General features: G+C 51.0%; 1 protein-coding gene across 1 annotated transcript; it reads right to left on the bottom strand.

The window, feature by feature from the left end:
• Window positions 1-7001: 7001 nt before the first annotated feature.
• On the bottom strand, window positions 7002-13962 carry PPIF (peptidylprolyl isomerase F). The gene is made up of 6 exons (XM_019954181.2): window positions 13670-13962; window positions 12398-12428; window positions 11870-11958; window positions 10042-10138; window positions 9435-9510; window positions 7002-7904 (listed from the first exon to the last, which is right to left on the bottom strand). Exons 1-6 carry the CDS (start codon window positions 13865-13867, stop codon window positions 7769-7771), a joined length of 627 nt encoding a protein of 208 aa, XP_019809740.1. The 5' UTR covers window positions 13868-13962; the 3' UTR covers window positions 7002-7768.
• Window positions 13963-14320: the final 358 nt, after the last annotated feature.

Below are 14320 nucleotides of genomic sequence, written 5' to 3'. Positions count from 1 at the left end.
GTCTTCATGCCCATTCCCCATCCACATGCTCCCTCTTGGTCCTGGAAGTGAAGGTCCACGCCAAGCCCTCCATGCTGGGAGCTGAGTAGCATCCTCCTCTCCTACCTGCTCAACACCCACCCTCTCCTCTGGTCACCCCCAGAGGTCAGGGCCCAGCCCCCGCCGCCCCTCTGCACCCAGCTACTGCAGCCTGTGGGGCAATTTGGGATCCAATCCTGCCTTGTATGTCTGGGATTGTGGTATCTGCTGTGACCTCCATTTCAGCACCCCCTCAGTTCATCCTGGCAAGGACTCTGGGGTCAAACGGACTAGATGCAGAACTGCAGCTTCACTATTCATCAGCTGTCGTCCTGAGCCGAGCCTCCCCCACCCCAAACCCCAGGTTCCTCTCTTGTAAAATGGAAATGAGACTGCCTGTCCACCAGCTGAGGGTCATTGTCATGATTAAACACCTGGGACATGCTTGAGCGTTTTTTAGCTACTGCGCCAGTCACGGAGGGGTGACAGTCCCCTGGGCCTGTGCTGCCCTTGAAATGCCATCCTCCCCCCACTCATGATTCCCTCTCTGTCTTTTGCCTCCTATTACACCTCTCAGCACCTTGAGCCAGGCCTTCTGAAAATTGTATACCAACCAGGCGGCAGATGAGGCTTTGCCCCAGGACAGGATGTGAGTCTGTCTGGTCCTTGGACTGTAGACCCTCCCCGCACCCTCCCCAGACACCCACACCCTGTTCCGCTCTGACTGGGCTTCTGCCTGAGTTTCCCTCTTGCGCTGCAGCAAGTGACTTTGCCGAGCACATAACTGGTCTTCCTCTCTCTGGAAACCTGACCCATCCCGACCCGACAGTGGAGACTGCTTCAAACAGTTTGGCCCAGATCTCTCTCCCCCAATATCCCTGGCAGCTCAAAATTCGCCCCCTTTCCTCTTGCAGGAATCTGCTGGTCCCCTGGTGCCTCCTGGTGGTTAAGTCTGAGAACTGCGGCTCCCTGCAGGCTGCAAGCCTTCACAGGGGGACTAAAGGAGATTTATCTTTTTGCTCTCAAACCCAGATGAGTCCTGACCACTCCAGCACAGTACTACCCAGGCCTCATGCAACTTTGCTTGAGTAAAACTGTCAAGTGGTAATATCTGAGTTTTCCTTCTTGATTATAAAAATAATACATACACAATGTGAAATGGAAAGAATACAAAAATAGGAAGATGTGAAAATTCTTAGCAGCCCAATTTCCTCCAGAGACACCACTGTCGAGTTTGGCCCTAACCTTCCCTAGACTTTTTGCTTGTAAAAATATTTGTATCTGTAATGTACACACACACACACACACACACACACACCAGGTTGTACTCGACATGCTGTTCCATAACCTGCCTTGTTCTCATCATCACCATTCCCTGCTAGCACAGAAATCTGTTTCGTTTGACTAACAGCTGATTGCACTCTTTTATTAGGTAATGTATTTATCAACTCCCTATTGAACAACATGGGTGTTCTTGTTTTTAAAAGTCAATTTTTTTTTTCTTAATTACCTTTCTGTTTGGTACAGTAGGAGGATCTAGGGTCAGGACTTTTATCTAAAATAAATAAAGAGCTCTTACAACTCAATGATAAAAAGACAAATAATCCAACTTAAAAATCAACAAATATCTGAATAGACATTTCTTCAAAGAAGATGTCCAAAGGGTCCATAAACCCATGAGAAGATGCTCAACCTCATTCGTCATTGGGGTATGAAAATCAAAACCTAAGTGAAATACTACTTTGACATCAAGACTCAGAAAGATGAATAATAAGAAGCGCTGGTGAGGCCATGGAGAAATCAAAACGCTTATGCATTGCTTGTGAGAATATAAAATTTTCTAGCCACTCTAGAAAACAGTTTGATGTTCCTCAAAATCTTAAACATGAAGTTGCCATTAAGGCTAGCAATTCTTACACATATGTAAGAATTACATATGTGTAATTCTTACACAATATTATTTACAGGTAATCTGTGATAAATTAAGCTACATATTCTAAATCCTAGAGAAACCACTGAAAATACAAAATGAAGAACTAAGTCTAATCCGTCAATAGTGGAGGTAGAATGAAATCATTTGGGAGGCAAAACTCAATGCAAAAGAAGGCAAGGAGGGGACAAAAACCAGATGGGACAAAGATAAAATAAATAGAAAGGAGGTCAATTTATATATTGATAAGTTGAATATAAGTGGCCTAAACTTTTAATTGAATGGCAGAGTTTGTCAGATTGGATAAGAAAGCAATGCCACCACTTACAAGCTCCTTGTCTTTTAACTCGAAATCTTCCTTTCAATACCCTGTTTGTGACACAGTGACCATTGTTTCTTGCCACCTGAAATTATATTAGCCTTTATTAGTAGAGGGGCTCCCCTGGTGGCTCAGACATTAAAGAATCTGCCTGCAATGCAAGAGACCCGGGTTCTATCCTGGGTCGGGAAGATATCCTAGAGAAGGAAATGGCAACTCATTCCAGTATTCTTGCCTGGAGAATCTCATGGGACTGAGGAGCCTGGAGGGCTACAGTCCATAGGGTGGGAAAGAGTAGAACATGACTGAGCAACACACACACACACACACACACACACACACACTATCAGCAGAGGGCACTAGAGAGACACTTTGTTAGGTAAACCCATGTGTGGTTAACAATTTTTCATATTAAACTTTCCGTGTTAGAATCACTGTGTTGTTTCTATATTCTGTCTGGATCCTGACCAATGCATTGACACTGGCCTGATCCTAGGAGATAACCCTACAAAGATGGTATTTAGACATTTGTTTCGCTGTGCCCTTGGGCTTGAAGGCATGGCTGAACAATAGGAAGTGGAATGATGGTGATGCATGGCATGCAGTGACACCACAGTGCTGTCACCTGCGGTTAAGTGACGAGAGAAGCACATGCCTCGGGAAGCCGGCTGCACACATGACGGTCATGGCAGTATCCATGACCATAAGGACGACACTGTGGGGAGAGTTATTTTGAGCACGCTTGATTGTTTACCAAAAGAAAATGACAAACATGTCCTTTAATTCTCGGCTTATGTTAAGGTCTGAGAACCAGAAAGCTTCCATGACAACTCGAAAACATCTTTCATTTCTTATACAAATGGACTGACATCACTCAAACAAAAGTTTAACTGTGTAATCAGTTGAATTACAGTATCGTTTGAATTCACAGTCTCGCTAAGGCTTTCATGTGAAGGGCATCAGTGGAAAGGAACCGGATCCTGAAGTTTGTGATGGGGACATCTGTTTGGGCCCAAATGAAACTAACAACTTGAACCCTCCAGCCACTCCATTCCTCCCTTGCCTGTGCAAGTAGCCCACCCTTCTGAGTCTGAGAACAGACTTCACCATGGATGGGTGCTTTGAAAGGTAATACCCAAGACCAACCAAGACTTCCATCACCAGGTCAAATCTCAGCATTTTCCAGAGGGACAGGACTTCAGAGAAACAGCTTGCACACCCAAAGAATTCTGAGACTTTACATCACATATTTTTAAGCAGATTTATTGTGATATTGTTCACATGTCATACAATTCATCCACCTGAAGTGTATAATTCAATGTTTTTTCCAGTATATTCGCAGATATATGGAGCCATCAGAACACTCAGCATGGAACCAAGACTTTCTCTATTCAACCTATTCCAGTGGACCTCAGACACAGATCTGACTCGTGGCCTCCAGAAGCTGTTCACTGAGAAATTTTCTCCTCTCTGGGCCTACCCAAGCCAACAGTCCCCACAAAGCTTGGCTGAACAGGCTGACCAACCCATCACCCAAGAGTGTCCACCTGGAAACTCAAGCGAAGCATCTTTCACAGGCGGAGGGTCTTATCCCAGCTTCCCAGGACACGCAGTGAATAATGTCTCACAAGTCAGCCGTGACTCTAGTGGTCTGGTGGCCTCCCTTTTCAGTCTTGCCCCCTCTCGCCTACACTCAAATTCTCAAACTTTAGTTGAATTGTTATCTGAAAATTCAGAGACCTAGATTCCACCCTCAGAGACTGGTATTCCACAGGTCTCAGCCATGGCCTGGGAATCTGCATGCATTCCCAGCACCGCATGATTCCTAGGAGAAGCATCGCTTTAGACCTTACCAGACCTTGGGAGCACTGACTGACATTCCTTTTCATGGAGCAACATTCTATAAAGCCCAGCAGTGTGTTAAATTCTCCCACATCCTTATACTTGCTACTCGAAAGAAGTCAGACACAAAAAGCAAATCTTGTAGGATTCTGTTTCCACCAAGTTCTAGAACAGGTAAAATGTATCCACAGAGACAGAATCACTGGGTTCCTGGGAGCAGGCACAGAGGTAGCTTTCTGGAGAGATGGAAGCTTTCCATCTCTTCATGGAGATATGTTCTTTAATTTAATTTGGTGGCGATTACTCAGTGTATGAATTTGTCAAGTCATTGATCTGTACATTTAAAATGTGTGAATTTTACTGCAGGTAAATTATACCTCAATGAAGTCATTTTTTTTTAGATTTTATAATTTTTTTTAGTTTTTAAATTATGAAAGCATTATAACATATTTACAGGACACTTGGAGACTACAAAGTTACATATAGTTCCACTATATATTACAATATTTTTAAGTAGATAAATTAAGACTTTTTTAGTTGGAGTTTCAATATAAAACTCTCAAAAATTAATAGAATAAATAGAAAGTAGGAGGAAATAGTAGACCTGAAAAGCACTATGAACCAATTCAACATAAGTAAGATTTATACAATTTTCACACAACAGCAGAATACTAATTCTATTCAAGTTCCCATAGACTATAAGCCAGGAGGCACTGGAACATATCCAGGGATGTAAAACAAGGTACAAAAATTTCATGGTTTGAAGGTTCAATGAAGTCAGTTTGAAAAGCTCTCCTGTGTTGTCTCAGAAAACTGCTATTTCAGGTATTTAAACACGTTGTGTTTACATGACATCCGCATATGAGTCCATCTGTGCGAGCACGTGTATGACTCACCGTTTCTTTCATGCATTCGGCGCTGTGCGTCAGCAACAAGTCAGTATCCTAATTTGTCTGTTGCGTAGGCTCTGCTTTGTATAGTAAGACCAATTCGGGCCCTCGTGCAAGAGTTCTAGGAAAAGAAATATAGGGAATAGTCCCACCTTTGGGAAATCTGTTTTTAGGAAATTCCTGAATACTTTGTTCCCCTCCACCACACCAGACTCCTCTGCATGGGAGGCACGCACACGCACACACACGCACACACACACACACACACACACACACGCTTCCTCCTCGTCAAAAGGGAAATGCTCTGTGAACTGAACACACGCCCCACAGGCTCTGTGACCCTGCGAGTCCTCAGGAGTCATCAGGGGTCCAGTGGTCACACCTCAAGGAGGTGGCCCTCACATTTGTCAACAGCACCACTGCCTCCTCCCAGAATCCCCAGAGGTCAAGAGGAAACCACAGGGACCAAAACCATGGCTTTGACCTAAGAAATTCAAAGAGCTCTGAATGTGTGTGATCTGAAGACAAAGGAGTCTGTGGAAACGCCTCCCACGGAGAGCCCTCTGGTCTGTCAGGTCCGGGATTCTAGCCCCTGCTCTGCCAACTGACTCCGGAAGTCACCTTGGCAACCATGACCACTCTGGCAGCCTCAGTTTACCCAACTGTAAAACGCTGGATGGACTGACCAATAACCGTTATTGATACTTGGCTCAAGACCCCACACTTCAAATGAAATCCCTTTTAGAAAACATAAGAGGGTATCTATGGTTGAAAGACCACCTGATGTGAAGAGCCCCCTCATTGGATAAGACCCTGATGCTGGGAAAGATTGAGGGCAGGAGGAGAAGGGGTTGACAGAGGATGAAATGGTTGGATGGTATCACCAACTCAATGGACATGAGTTTGAGTAAACTCCAGGAGATAGTGAAGGACAGGGAAGCTCGGCGTGCTGCAGTCGATGGGGTTGCAGAGTCGGACACGACTTAGCAACTGAGCGATTGAAGGGAGGTTCAGGGGCCCGTGCTCATGTCAGAAGACACTTCAAGGCTCTTTGAGAGTTGTTTGAGAACTACTAGGTGAGCCGAGTTCCCAACCCATGTAGCTGAACTGACTTCATAGAAACTCTCCATGACGCTAATGACCCAAATCCTCTACTTATTTTTTGCTTTTAGTTGCTAAGTCATGCCCACCAGGCTCCTCTGTCCATGCGATTATCCTAGCAAGAATACTGGAATGGGTTGCCATTTCCTTCTGCAGAGGATTTTCCCAGCCCAGGAATTGAACCCAAGTCTCCTGCATTGCCAGGAGGATTATTTGCCGCTGAGCCACTATAGAAAGTCCAGCCACAGTGAGCTGAGAATGACTACAAGGACCTGAGACCACACACCACCACACTCAGGGAACTCCAAGGTGAGGTAATGCCAATCATCTTGTGATTCTTATATTATTCAGACTGTCCTCCCTTGGCTGTTTAAGGAAGTTCTTACTCTCCTCCCACCCCTCAATCTGCCCTCCATGTGCATTTAGAAACACCTGTCATTTAACCCCAAATTTAAATGGCACAGAGGGAAATAAAGTCCACATCTAGTCTGACATAATCAGAGCTCCTTCTTTTCTAAGACCCAGACACACCAGAAATGGCGCCCTTGCCCCTCCAGACCACATGCCAGGGCCCGTGCTGTGCACTTTCCACAGATCATGTTCAACCTTCACCACCTGTGTGCTGGGCACTGTTATCCCATTACTCTGCTGAGCAAAACTGAGGCTCAGTCAGCCAGAGGCACACCAGGGCTCTCGGGTGGGCTGTGGGTGCTGACAGTCTGAGCCTGTTTCCTCTCCTGTTGAACAGGATGACAAGAATGCCCTCAGAGGTTGCTGGTGGACACAAGTTCACGTAAAGGCCCTGCTCAGAGCACGGAGTGACGGCACTTAACAATAAACGCTGGCTCCAGACACTTGTGTTACAGACAGTGCTTGCTAAAGGCATGGACACCAGACAGTCTTTTATAGAAAATAGGATTTATTTTCACATTTAAGGTGAACATAAAGAAATTTTCCAAAAGTATATTGTGTACATAATCAATAGCTTTAATTTATTAAACACACAAGAAAAACAAATCAAAGCCCACCAGGAAAATACACTTTGACTTCCTTCCAGAGCACATAGCACTTACAGGTTATTGCTATTTTCAACCTGGGAATTCACATTGACAAGGCACAGCTTGCAGTGGGTCTGTCCCCCGGTTCAGCTGCTTCCACCCCCACGGGCTCTCCCCAAATACAAGAGCAGCAGACCAACGGGATTCACAGTGGCTGGGATTAAAGGCCTCGGCTGCGGGACCATCACAAAGGCCTGGAGTGTGCTCCAAAGGCCAAGCTCTGTAGGTCTGTGGCCTGTGCCACCAACTCAGGTCACACCACAGCCTGGAGTAGTTAGTGTCACAGCTTCAGCTCCAGGGAGTCAAGTGAAATTATTCCAATCAGAAAGACAATATTAAACAGATATGACAGCGCTTTACAGCAACTGGCTTTCCCCTGTGGTCAAAGAAAAGGCAGAAACCGCCTTCAAAGCTAACCCATCATCTGTGCCCGAGGCGCAGGTGAACTTGAGCCGGGTGGTCACAGGCGATGCCTACAAGGAGCGGTGATACTGTGTCCACGATGGGTGTCCAGGAACGGGGCACTGGGGAAGGGAGGACACTGGGGAAGCTGCCCGGTGGGCCCTGTGGGGTCTGACATTCCTGAGAGGCCTCCTGGAAGCACACAGGGTCAGCTCAACTGGCCGCAGTCTGTGATGACGATCTTCTTGGACGTCTTCCCACTCTTGGAGCCGAAAGATTCTATTTTCTTCACGACGTCCATGCCCTCTTTCACATGGCCAAACACAACATGTTTGCCATCCAGCCTGGGAGGAGAGGTGAGCCAGGTAAGCAGAAATGAGAGTGCTGCAATGTCCCCCGGGGTCACAGTCCCTAGGTCATGGAACTATTTACTGAAAACAGCAGTTCTGAAAGGAGCTCAGACCGAAAAGCTGGCCCAGCCCCTCACAGGTCCCGTGTGGAGCCTTGCTGAGCCCCCAGCATGCACCAGAGCGTGGCTCCCTCCCAGGCTGTGTTCTGCCTCACCTGCTGTGTGACCTTAGGCCAGGCCACTCAACCTGAATCCTGGGAACCTCACCTACAAAGGGTGAATTGTTCTCATCCTGCACAGGGAGATGATGGGATATTGAACTATTCTGAAGAAATAAGTCTGTGTAAAATGGAATCATTTTAAGTTTTTTGTTTTTTTTTTTTATGTGGACCATTTTTGAAGTCTTTATTGAATTTGTTACAATATTGTTTCTGGGGTTTATTTATGTTTTTTGTGGGTTTTTTTGGACACGAGGCATGTGGGATATGAACTCCCTGACCAGGGATCAAACCTGTACCCCCTGCATCAGAAGGTGGACTCTTAACCACTGGAGCACCAGGGAAGGCCCTTATAGAACTGCCTTAACAGTCAGGAATTCTGGGGTGAGAGCCAAGATGATATGTATGGTGAACCTACTCGAGTCCCAAGCAGCTCTCAGTCTGAGAAAGTCCTGAAAATCTAAAAGGCAGCTCAGTTCAGGGCCACCAACCAAGACTGGTTACCCTTTGGGATCCACTAAGGGTTTTCATGGAAGGAGGGGAGGCGGGGCCAGCAATAACCTGCCCACTCCAACATCCGTGTCCCTTCTGGCTCAGAGGCTACAGACCACTAGTATCCACCACCACCTGGGTCTCCCTAAAGTCCTGGGAAATGGGCTTTATTAAGTCTTAGCTCCAGGCCAGCTGTTGTCCCCTCACCCTGCTGAGATGCCTCAGGGTGAGGACACAGGGGACTCTGGGTAGAGAAAACTGATTAGGTAGTGGGAAACTGACCTGGGACGACATCCCTAAAATACAAGGGCAATGGGAAAGAGGGTCCGGGGGCGCTGGTGGCTGCCACAGGCTGGTGCTAACGCCTGATGAGAAATCCGGTGTGATATCCAAATGCTGTCTACTGCAGCATTTCCCAAGGTGCAGCCCAGGGTTAAATAAGCTGGGAAATGGCAGGTTAAACCAAGTGAGCAAGCTTCTGCCACAGGCCATCCTGAGGCCTGATAAGTTCTGCAGCATCTCCCCAATGCATTTGGTAAAAGAATTCTTTCCTGTGTGTACGTGTGTTGCGCATGTGCATGCTCAGAGCACTGAGAAATTCCAGCTACAGCAACAATGGGAAGCCTGATAAAAGACAGAGTTGCAAAATAGCCCAAATTCTTCCTCAACCCTTTCGGGGACTTTCTCCTCTTACACACTCAGCCGGGTGAGGGCTACTGCCCCAGAGCAGAGAGTTTGGCCTCAGACTATCCTCCCCCTCCAGCTCAAGGCCACCCCTGCTACCAGAGGACCTGGACCAGGAGCCAGCAACTCACCAGTCTGTCTTTATGGTGCAAATGAAGAACTGGGAGCCGTTGGTGTTGGGGCCCGCGTTGGCCATGGACAGGACGCCTGCAGAAACAAGTGGGGTGACCAGGCTGCCCAGGAGGCATCTCACCTGGGCGCTGTTCCAGCATGGATGACGCAAAGCACAGGAAGGATACTTGAGGCTGAAGATACTTGGGGCTCAGAAGAGAGAGCCAAGCCCAGAGCACACAGCCACCCAGGGCCTGTCCGCCTTGATGACACAGGAGGGAAGGGCCTCCTGGGAGCTCTCAGTGGTAGAGCAGGGGCGGGACCTCAAGTCCTGAACTCTAGCTTTTTCCACATCGCACATTGGGTCCTAAAGGTAACACAAAGCTAGGGCTTTGCTTAACAGCTCTCAAAGAACGGTGGTCAAAGAAAGGTTTGTTTTTGAAACTGAGCGCTCAGGATGAAAAAGCCTCTGAGACAATCCAACAAGCCCACCCTTCACACTGAAGGAAGGAACGTGTGCCCTGGATGTGGAGCCATCAGGTTGCAGCCTCCAGGCCTGCTGGGGTGGCAGCACCAGGCTCACAGCTCAGGGCACATACCCAGGTGGGGACTGACAGCCTTACTCACCCGGCCCCTCGTGCTTCAGTTTGAAGTTCTCGTCAGGGAAGCGGCTTCCATAGATGGACTTTCCCCCTGTGCCGTTGTGGTTGGTGAAGTCACCGGCCTGCGAACACGGAGCGCTGGCTGAGTGTCGCCACTAGAGCTGGCAGAGGGGTGCCATTCCCATGCTTCGACACAGCCCCCAGCCCACACAGAGCCCACCCAGCGGGGAGCCCTCAGGCAAAGGGGTCAGAAAATACCCGATGATAGAAGGGTTAATATAATGCTAAGGAGCATAAGCAGCAACAAAATAAAGATTTCATACTTTCTGCCCCAATAACTACCCTGGTTTCCGAATGATTCATTTTTGTCTGAGTGAGATTTTAAATGATCCTTAAAAATTCTCGGCCATTTGGAGCTGCTTCTTAAGTGACCTAGAATTTTCTACCCACAACTCTTGGAGGGTAAACAAGGAGGAGGCCAGGAGTCCTTGCTCCCCAGTGTGGTCTGTGGGTAGCTGGCACAGAGCCAGGTCCCTCCACTGAGCCCCCGTTCCTGTCCCAGCATCTCCTTTTCACCCGGCCCAGGACAAAGTCCACCCAGGGCCAGTGGTCTTCCTCAAAGCTTGCCCGAGGCTGCCACAAGGAGCCACAGACAGAAGAGCCCAGGGTCTGCCAGCCCAGCCCCCAGCCACCATCATATTGCTGTTTTCCTGAGATGACCTCCTCGGGTGAGAGGGATGACCTGACCAGCCCTGCTTTTGAAGCATTCACAAATGCCAATAAGGTGTCCCCAGAGAGGACCGGGCCTCCCGGTGCCCGGTCCCACCATCCCGTGCTTCCAAGAGCCCGCCAGCTTTGGAGTCCCTGCCCTTGCCTGCTGTGGTGAGAGGAAGACCCTAGCCCAGCTTGGACATCCACTTCAGCTCCTGCTCAGTCTACAGCCTCAGGCAGAGCTGGGGGCCTCTGCAGCTGAGAGCCATGGGCTGTGGCCAGGCCTGTCCCACAACCACAACCCCCGCCAATCGCTGCATTCCTCATGTTCAACATGTCAGCAGGCCCAGCCCCAAGCCATGCCACTCACCATGATGTGACGACAGCCACCAGGTCAGGGCAGAGGGAACTGGGGGGCAGAAATCCCAGCTGACAGGACTTCAAAGAGGTCATGACAGCCATGCCCCTGCCTCTAGGCCTGCTGGCCCCAGACATAAGCCCCTGTCTTAGCAGGGTCTGACCTAACACAGGACAACCCTTAGCATGGCTCAGGCCCTGGCACCAGCGGAAATTCTCACCTGCCACACCTACCCACAACACTTCTAACACAGCAAAGCTAATGCTTCTGAAAAGAGGCCGAACACATGACTAAAGAGCAAATGCATTTAACCGAGAAAGGCGCCCTAGGCTGGAGAGAGGCTCCAAGTCTGGACCTGTGTGTTCTTGTCTGTGCCTGGCCTCCCTCCTCCCCTTCCTCCTTATCTCCTATGCGAGTGCTTGGTGGGACACACTGGGGGCTGTGGGCAGAGACCGAATACGCTATTACTCCAAAGCCCCCAGCACACCCACACCCCGATGCCATTCTCCCTCCGCCGCTCCACTCTCCCGGCACTGCCAGGCAGGGCCGACCTGCTGCTTGTCCTGTTGCTTAGCTCCTGGGGCAGGGAAGGCACTATGGCTGCCAGGACAAGCTCCAGACTCTCAGAAGGAGAGGACAGGCTGAGCGAATGGCCGCGGCTGCCCTCCTTCCAGTACTCTCCGGGCACAAGCACACTGGCTAGTCCCCGTGACATTCTCCAAGGTCGCCCCGTCAGTATGCTACTTACAGAGAAGAAGGCGAGGCAGGAAGAGGCCCACCATACCTGGCACATGAAGGACGGAATCACTCTGTGGAAAGTGGATCCTTTGTACCCGAAGCCCTTCTCCCCGGTGCACAGGGCTCTGAAGTTCTCTGGGTGGGGTTGGGTGGGTGGTGAAGGAAAAAAGCAGGTCAGCAGGGCCAGGCCTCAGTGCAGGGGCCACAGCTGGTTCCAGCCGGCACCCTCTCTACCCACCCACCCCCGGACATGGGAAGACCCCTGCCCCGGGGTCTCTGCTGACGGTGTGATCTGGGCCAAGTGGCCCTGTGTCCTGACCTCAGCATCTGAGCACTGCGGCAGGAGTAGCACCAGGCCAGTGGGGCAGGGAGTCCAGGTAAGTCCAGCCTCCACCAAGAGGCTCAGAGAGGGTCAGAGGCTGCTCCAAGGTCCCCAGCAGCTGAGCACATGTGGTGGTGTACTCCAATCTGGCCATAGGTCTCCGCCCTGACTCCTCTCACCATCCCACCCACCTCACCATGCCCCTCTCTCTTCCATGTGGCCCAGAGTCAGAAGGCCCCGGTCCCGTCTTACCTGCTGTCTTTGGGACGACATCTGCCTTCAGCTGCGGGGAAAGGAGAGGGAAGACAGGCTCAGTCCAGAGGCAGGTGAAGGAAGGACCCAACCCCCTACACGGTCCAGGAGCGAGGGAAAGCACCATTCCTGTCATTCTCAATCCTCTGTTGGAAGCCACCTAAGCAATCATTTCTGCCAGATGCTTCCTGAATTGCAGGTTGGGAGGGGCAGCCTCGATTTCCCAATCTGTCAGAAGAGATGACAACACCACCCTGGCCTTCTTCTGGGGGCAGAACTGACAGAGCTGCTTCAGCTGGGCCCAAAGCATCAGAGACGCAGAGAGGGTGGCCCCTGGGGGGAGCCAGTCCAAGCTCCCCAGTGGGCAGGTGGGAAACTGAGGCTCAGAGAGAGGCAGGAGGGTGGGGGAAAGGGAAGGCTGGAGCTCCATCCAAGCCTGCCTCTTGCCTCCCAGCTGCAAGAGCCACCCTAGTGTCTAACCTTTAAAATAAACGGGTGCTCTCCATTTTCCAGAACAGGAAACCGAAATTTAACTAAGACCCCTTTGTTCAAAATGGGCTTGAAGGCTACACCCAAGCTTCCCCTCTGTTATTTTCTGGACTATGTAGGTCTCTTGCTTTGTTCTTCAAAAAGGCCCAAAGAGCTGGGGCAGGTACTGTGTCACCTTGGGAGGGTGACTGGGGTTGGAGTTGGGGCAAAGAGCTCTGAGCACAATGCCCTGACCCCAAGAGGTCTATGCCACGTCTGTCTGGTGGCTGGAGCCTGCGGCCAGACCAGCGCGAACTGCTGGGAGAGGAGGCGGCCCAAAACCACCTTAGCTCTCGAGACAGCCCGATAGCGGGGGGCGGGGCTGAGGCCGGCTCCGCCTTCTGCAAGGGCCAACACGTGAGCTCCCCGCCGGCCCGCCGCCCCGACCCCCGAGCCCCTGACAGCCACCTCGAAGCTCGGGCCTAGGCGCCCACCCGGTGAAGTCTCGGAGCCCCTCCGCGGCCGGCCAGCGGGGCGGACCCTCCTAGCCTACGATCTGACCTTGAGCTTTCTCCTCCACACGCGCCTTCCCTCCCGCCTCCACTAGTTCAAAGATCCGAAGGGGAGGACTGGAGAGATCAGTCCGATGCCCCTTCTTAAGAGATGGGGAAACTGAGGCCCAGAGCCCGGGGGCAGGAAGCAAGGTCACTCAGCGAGCCAGGCACAGCGCCGGCCTGCGGTCCAAGGCTCTTCCGGGACCGTCCCCCACGCCCAGTCCAGAGCGGTCCGGTTCGGTGGTCTCACCTCCAGCACCACGCGGCCGAGCGGCTGCCCGTCAGCGCCCACGTCCAGGTACACTAGCGGGTTCCCGGAGGAAGAGGACGAGCCGTGGGAGCCGCTGCCGCTGCTGCAAGCGCGAACCGCCGGGAGGCGCAGGTGCGCTGAGCGCGGGCCGGAGAGCAGGCCGAGCAGGCGGGGTCCGCAGCGGAGCGCTAGCATCATGGGCGCGCGGGTCCGAGCTAGAGATCAACCGGCGAACGGAGAGGACGGAAGAGAGGGTCACTAGTGCCCAGTGGGCAGAGTCAGCAGCTGCCGCGCACCGCCGCCTTTATTGGCCCAGCCGGCCTCGCGGCCCCGCCTCCATCCCGCCTCCTCCAACCTGTTCGCGGGCTCCCCCTGCTGGTCCCAGATGGCAGCGCACCCCGGCTGGTGGGGCGGTGGGGCGTGAAGTCTGAACACACCCCAACCAGGGCTGGAAACCTGAGGGACAGACGCGACTTTGCCAACGGAGGCTGGTTCTATTTTGTGAGGGTCCCAATAGATGAAAAGAAGGGGTAAATGCTAAAACGTGGTTAACTCCAAAATAGGAGCCTCCATATGTTTTTCTTTGAATATAACAGAAGTCTGCCTTTGAGGCTTTTGTGTTCACTGTCCTTCGCCCTATCATAGGCCCTG

Source organism: Bos indicus, chromosome 28 (assembly GCF_029378745.1).
Source record: "Bos indicus isolate NIAB-ARS_2022 breed Sahiwal x Tharparkar chromosome 28, NIAB-ARS_B.indTharparkar_mat_pri_1.0, whole genome shotgun sequence".
In the NCBI taxonomy this organism is placed as follows: Eukaryota; Metazoa; Chordata; class Mammalia; order Artiodactyla; family Bovidae; genus Bos; species Bos indicus.
The sequence above is the reverse complement of the archived record's forward strand: the minus strand, read 5'-3'. Positions and strand labels throughout refer to the sequence as shown.

Excerpts from the sequence above, each read along its gene's own strand:
- PPIF (XM_019954181.2), bottom strand. The coding sequence starts at position 13,867 with ATGATGCTAGCGCTCCGCTGCGGACCCCGCCTGCTCGGCCTGCTCTCC. Across the intron at positions 12,429-13,669 it reads TCGGCCGCGTGGTGCTGGAG|CTGAAGGCAGATGTCGTCCC; the intron begins GTGAGACCACCG and ends CTTTCCCCGCAG. Across the intron at positions 11,959-12,397 it reads TGTCGTCCCAAAGACAGCAG|AGAACTTCAGAGCCCTGTGC; the intron begins GTAAGACGGGAC and ends AACCCCACCCAG.